General features: G+C 47.4%; 1 protein-coding gene across 4 annotated transcripts in view; it reads right to left on the reverse strand.

The window, feature by feature from the left end:
• RHBDL1 (rhomboid like 1) overlaps positions 1–400 on the reverse strand; it is a 33,373-nt gene extending 32,973 nt beyond the window's left edge. For all 4 annotated transcript variants that reach the window (XM_087912483.1, XM_087912480.1, XM_087912479.1 and 1 more), the window contains exon 1: positions 127–400. In XM_087912483.1, the coding sequence (XP_087768609.1) occupies positions 127–165 (39 nt within the window). In that variant the 5' untranslated portion in view covers positions 166–400. The remainder of the gene's footprint in view (positions 1–126) is intronic.
• Between the last annotated feature and the right edge of the window lie 6,506 nt (positions 401–6,906).

Consider the following 6,906-nt stretch of genomic DNA (forward strand, 5'->3'; position numbering starts at 1 on the left):
AGCCTTTCCCCCTCCCATCCGGAGGAAGGTTGGCACGCATTGGAGCCTCGGAGGGAGAGAGACACCCCACCCTCCGTCGGCGGAGCCCCCAGCCCGACCCGGTCCCGTTGCGCGGCTCTGGCTCACCTGCTCCTGGATGAGCTGACGCAGCGAGCTCCTCTCCATATACCCGCGGCTGGCGGCGCTGGCGGCCGAGGAGGAGGAAGAAGAGGAAGGCGGCCGGGCTGGCACCACCGGCGGAGGAAGCCCCTGCTCCTTCCCCGCCGCCGCCGCCGCCGCCGCCGCTGCCGCTGCCGCCGGGCAGGTGATCCAGAGCCAGAACTGGCAGCAGCAGCAGCAGCAGCAGCAGCAGCGGCGGCGGCCGGCGCTCCAACGTGAGTGGCAGCCGAGCGGGAGGGGAAGGAGGGAGGCGGAGGGGAGGGGAGGCTACGGCAGGCGGCGGGAGGGGCCGGGGAGGGCCTTGCGTAGGGGCGGGGGAGCGCTTGGCTCCTCCTCCCCCGAGCCGGGCGGGACGGGGTGGGAGGGGGAAAACCTTAAAGAGAGTCATCAAATCGCAAGAGTTGGAAGGGACCTTGGAGGTCTTCTAGTCGAACCCCCCCTGCTCTAACAGGAAGACTCGACCTACAGCATTTCAGACAAATCGCTGATCCGGTCTCTTTTTAAAAGCCTGCGGTTTGCTGGATCCGCTGCCTCCTGGGGGAGGAGGAGGAGGAAGGGGAGGAGGAGGGGGGAGCAGGAGGAAGAGAAGAGGACGAGGGGGAGAGGAGGGGAGGAGGAGGAGGAGGGGAGGAGGAAGAAAGAAGAAGGAGAGGTGGGGAGGAGGAAGAGAGGAGGAGGAGGAAGCGGAAGAGTGGAGGAAAAGGAGGTGGAAGAGAAGAGGAGGAGGGGGAGAGGAGGGGAGGAGGAGGAGGAAGAGAGGAGGAGGAGGGGGAGAGGAGGGGAGGAGGAGGAAGAGGCTCATCAGCCGTTCCAGTCTCAACCCAGTTGAGCCCTGTCTGCGTGGTGTGGGTTGAAATATGAAGAGGCATCCTGGATTTGGGGCACAATTCGATGTACTATGAATCCGAAGTGGCTTGCCAGCCCATAAGGAGAATATTCAGTTTTCCAGGGTGGTGGGATTTCCTTGTGGTCTCCCATCCAAATATAAACCAGGTCCTACCCTGATTTTCCTCCTTCTTTATCTGCTACTCCTTAAACTGGACTTTCTCCTCAGAGGTTCAGGTTGTCCCCCCAGGCTGAAGAGAGGTCTCCCCTCCCTCACCTGAGACCCCCTGCAAGTCCCAAAGAGCTTTTCTGCTAAGCTTCGCAGGTAGGAATCTGCCTGGTAGAGAGAGCCCAGGCATAGCTGGGGAGTACAATGCTTCTGTGCTATAATTCTCGTCTCCATGCAAGAGGTATTTTATTTACTTCCTTGGACAAAGCCTCCTGAGATCTGGGAGGAAGGGAAAAATAATAATAAGACTATCTTTTGAATTTGGAAGGTCTTTTCAAGGTTGGAATCCAAGTAATTTATCTCTAAGATGCCTTCCACTTCCATTGCCAGTCAGATCTTCCAAAGGAGACCTTTAATGGCCAATCTCCAGCAACATCCCGAACAGCCGTATCCTTTGGCAACTTGAACATGGGTGGACTTCAACTCCCAGAATTCCCTAGTCAGCATGTTCCTGACGGCAGGAGTCAAAGGTGAAGGATGCCTGCTGGCTGGGGAATTCTGGGAGTTGATGTCCACCCCTTTTTCAAATTGCCAACCTTGAGAAACGCCGCTCCAGAAGGTCAGAAAACTCTAAACAGTTGCTAGTCCCTTGGTGCTCCTCACTTCTCCATGCTACTTGATAGGCTTAATCACGGCCTGCGGTGGATATAACCAGGGACTGCCAAATAAACCACCATGAAAGAAGTTGATGCCACTCACCCAACCACAAACAATGGCTTGCTAATCCCCATGGCTAGCTTGCATACCTCATTACACGCGATGACGGTTTTACTACCGTGGTTTTCAACCTGTTCTTCACCACAGAGCCGCTTTGAATATCTTTTGTGGCCACGGACCATGGCCACGGACTACTAAGACATCCCTCAAGATTTAGATCATAACGTTTCTTCAAGCCGTCACAGATCTCCAGTGACATCCCAGTGCTCCTAGAGGTCTGCACACCACAGGTTGAGAGTCCCTGGTTTAGTGTGTAAGTGCTATTTATGGGATGTGATGGCTCAGTGGCTAAGACGCTGAGCTTTGTTGATCAGAAAGGTTGGCAGTTCGGCGGTTTGAATCCCTAGCACCGCATAATGGAGTGAGCTCCCGTCACTTGTCCCAGCTTCTGCCAACCTAGCAGTTGGAAAGCATGTTAAAAAATGCAAGTAGAAAAATAGGGACCGCTTGGGTGTTTAGTCATGCCGGCCACATGACCACGGAGACCAGTGGTGCGATTCCATTCTTTTTACTACCAGTTCTATGGGCGTGGCTTGGTGGGCGTGGCAGGGGAAGGTTACTGCAAAATCCCCCTTCCCTCCCCACCTGACTAACCTGCTTTCCAGCTCCATTCTCCTGTGCAGGGCAACCAAAGAAGACCCAGACAATCAGCTGGGACTCAATGGGAGGCAGAGAAGAGATGAGGTAGGTGGGTCGAGTCAAAGGTGGTGTTTGCTGGTTCTCCGAACTACTCAAAATTTCCGCTACCGGTTCTCCAGAACTGGTCAGAACCCGCTGAAGACCACCTCTGACAGAGATGTCTTCAGACAGTGCTGGCTCTGTAACGAGATGAGCACCACCCCCTAGAGCCAGAAATGATTAGCACATATGTGCGAGGGGAACCTTTACTATTTAACACTATTGCTTTAGCAAACTCAAACTGTGAAGATTTGGTCTCTTTGGCAGCCTGGCATCACTGGCTGTCAAACCTGCTTATTGTATCTGCAAAAGGCAGAGTTTGCAGGAGTTTGCTGGGATGTTGAGCAGCTCCCTTTTAGCAGAGGGTGAATGATGGCTCTAGCTGGTTAACCCTCATCTGTGAAACGAAGATAGGAGAGATGGTGGCTTCCAGGAGCGGATTGAAAGGCTGGAAAGCTGACTCTGAATATTCATATTGCTCCGGGCATATTTACATGCTCCGGGAAATTAGCAATTTGGGAAGTGAGGTGTTGACGGAGAAGAAAAACCCTGTTGTCATTTTTCTTCTGGAAGAATGCAAACGCATGGGGGACGCAATAAAAGGGGCTTGGAGCTTGCACGCATATGCGTAATACATTTCTAGGTGAGAGTTGTCTTCCTAGAATTAAGGAGAAACTTCCTAACAGAATAATTAATCAGTGGAACAGAAGTTGCCTTCAGAAGTTGCAGGTGCTCCACCACTGGAGGTCTTTAAGAAGAGACTGGACTGCCACTTGTCTGAAATGGTATTGTGATGACCCGGAGTGTAACACAAATGTAATAAAATCCAAAACATAAATAAATGTTCTTTAATGCCTCCAACTTGACCCCACTGTTCAATAATTCTCAGTTGGGAGATTAAACTTATTCAAAAATAGTCTTCAAAAGAAAGCAATACAGTCCAAATTTAATGAGCAGATAGAGGTGAAATAAAAAACCAAACTACAGTGACAAAATTTCCATAATGAACAGGAGAAGTATTTATCAAATTCAAGGAGATAACAAGGCACAGTCTGTTGGAAGGATGCCAACCAAGATAACTTCAGCCCAAAATAAAACATGCTTTGCTTCTGGCAATGTTGTGTTTTAATCATCTCTCTTATATACTATTCTCCCCAGCTGCAACCAATGAGGGGGATCATGGCCGCTTCCACTCTTGTAAGCCAAGTTGTTTCCTTCTCTGTTCCTCCCGTCTTCCTCTGACTGCCCAGCCAGCCTCTGCCCTTTCCCAGCCTCCTGCACAACCTCTGGAGCCACACCTCCACTCCCTGTCAGCTGTTCCTCCTCTCCCTCAGAGTCCGACTCTAACAAGAGCATGACAGGTATAGTCTCCTGCTTCAACAGGGGTTGGACTAGAAGACCTCCAAGGTCCCTTCCAACTCTATTCTGTGACCACTTAATAGACTTCAGACTGGTAGTTAGCTGAAAAAAGGTTGCCGACGGTCCAGGACAAAATGAGTTTTGCTTGACTCTTGGAAAAAATGTTCATTATTTCCAGTAGTGGGTTGGTGGCTGGCTGGGGATGCAGCCAAACTCCATTGTCTCCCCCAAATGGCACTGTCCCTTTGCATATCATAATGGGCAGGGCCCACGTCATGCCTAGTTGGAAACTTGATTTTCCCTGACAGCACCAAGACTAAGGAGTGTCCACAATGAAACCATGGCTGCTGAAAACCTTCCCTTTTCCTCTCTTGGATGCCTGGGGATGATTATAAATGTTGACCCCCTCAAACCAACACGGAGCATGGTCAACCCTGGTACAATATCAGAGCTCTTTGCATTGGAATTACTAAATCATAAAGTAATCCCTTCCAGATTTGCATAGCGTGTTTCATGAATCCAATTCATGCGGTTAGCCGGTATTGAATCTGTCAGTTGAACTGAGAAAAAAATGAGTCAAATAAACCATGGTTCAGTTAAGCTTCCTTTTCCAGGAGCTGTAGGAGAGGAGCAGGCTGAGCTGGTGAGCAGAGTTAAACATATCATTAGTTTAGAATCTTGCATTGCCCCAAGAGATTTAAGTCTAGCCCTTCTTGACTTCCGTTGACTGTCATATAGTGCCAATTTAATGCTGACCATTAGTTGACCAGATTCTTGTGCATAGATTTGAATAAATCACCTATGCTGCAACTTTACGAACCATCCTGATTCTTTGTGCTTGCATAGCCGTAGAAATAATCATAACAAATTATTAACAACTGATTCCAGAGGTTCTCTTTCTCCACCAATCAACTTGGAATCTAATTACCATGTTCCATGACTCTGCCATTGTCCATATCAATAAGGGCTCAGATAAGAACCGACTGAGGGCAGATTCAGGACCTTGGAGAGAGACCACTCCGTTTCTGCAGGCATTCAGGTCCAATGGAAGCAACTTCCTTCCTGAGAAGCTGTCATAATTTGATCAGAAAGGGTTCTAATTATTTTTTCTGCAGTCCTAATTACTCTCTGAAGTCCGTGTCTGTCTTGTTGGGTTGCAGAACCAAACCAGACAGTTATAGAGGTGCAGATGACAGACTCAATAATTCCTCTGTAGAACTGGCTCAGCAGCTCCTTGGGCAGTTTGAGCTTTCTGAGTTGGCGCAGAAAGAACATTCTTTCTTGTGCTTTTTTGATGACGTTTTTGATGTGAGGTGCCCATTTTAGGTCATGCGATATAGTAGAACCTAGAAATGTGAAGGTCTCTACTGTTGATACTGTGTTGTCTACTATTGTAAGAGGTGGTAGTATGGGAGGGTTTCTTCTAAAGTCTACCACCATTTCTACAGTTTTGAGTGTGTTCAGTTCAAGACCGTTCCAGTTACACCATGAGGCAAATTATACAACCTCCTGTCTGTATGCGGATTTGCCGTTGTTTCAAATGAGACCAGTCACTGTTGTATCATCTGCAAACTTCATTATTTTAACAGATCGATCATTTCAGATGCAGTCATTTGTATACAGGGAGAAGAGAAGTGGAGCAACCACACAGCGGGGTGGGTTGCTGTGGGTTGAGGGGGCCCTGTGCTAATTGTACAGGTATCAGATGCGATTCTGCCTAGCTTCACCTGCTGCTTCCTGTCTGTTAAGAAGCTTGCTTACAAGTGGGTCCAGGTACCGATAGCTGGATTAGTTTAGTTAGAAGAATGTCTGGAATGATGGTATTGAATGCTGAACCAAAGTCTACAAAGTTTATGACTTAGTGGGATGGGCTGTGAAGGCCCAGGTGAAGGAACCTGTCTGGCCACAGAGGTTAGAATAGAATAGAATTCTTTTATTGGCCAAGTGTGATTGGACACACAAGGAATTTGTCTTGGTGCAAATGCTCTCAGTGTCCATAAAAGAAAAGATACATTCATCAAGAGTCAAGAATCATCAGATACAAAACTTAGTGATAGTCATAGGGTACAATAAGCAATCAAACCATACTAGGAAACAGTCAATAAAAATCATAAGGATACAAGTGGCAAAGTTACAGTCATGCAGTCACAAGTGGGAAGGGGTGGGTGATAAGGAGTGATGATAAGATTAATAGTAATAGTAGTGCATACTTTGTAATAGTTGAACAGTGTTGAGGGAATTATTTGTTTAGCAGAGTTCAGGGAAAAACTCCCCTTGTGTCTAGTTGTTCTGGTGTGCAGTGCTCTATAGTCTATAGTGTCATTTTGAGGGTAGGAGTTGAAACAGTTTATGTCCAGGATGTGAGGGGTCTGTAGATATTTTCACAGGTTGATATCATCAGTTTCTGGATAGTCTTGGTCTTGTGCAATGAGAAAAGCAGCTACTACAATGGGGACCAAAGGATGAAGACATTACAATCTCTGGCATCACACAGCATACTCGATCTTAAGCCTACTTTGGCAGCATAATTTATGGGATCGGATATAATCTATGATGACCTGAGGAAAGAAACCATGTAACGGCTGAACGTGGTTTATCTAACTGGCTAAATCTTCTATATATCATATTTATCTAGACATCCACCTCAAATACATGACTCTGGGCAGCTATTCAAATGATATAAACAACTGGAGACACTGTTTTCTTTACAACAGATGGTATTACAAAAGATGCAATGACTTGCTCGATTTTAAATTATGCTTATTAATTATGGTTTGCCACTTTATTACACAGCTGACAAGGGTACATTGAGATATAACCCATGGTCTGGAATGGTCTCATTGTTCTAATTACTGTATATTATTATTGTTGTTGTTTGTTGTCAGCCAGAAGTTTAGACTAGAGCTGGCATTTTTGTCCACTTATCGGTTTTTCCCAAG

The sequence above is a fragment of the Pseudonaja textilis genome, chromosome 14, assembly GCF_049901715.1.
Source record: "Pseudonaja textilis isolate UNSWEBS1 chromosome 14, rPseTex1.2, whole genome shotgun sequence".
Lineage (NCBI taxonomy): Eukaryota > Metazoa > Chordata > Lepidosauria > Squamata > Elapidae > Pseudonaja > Pseudonaja textilis.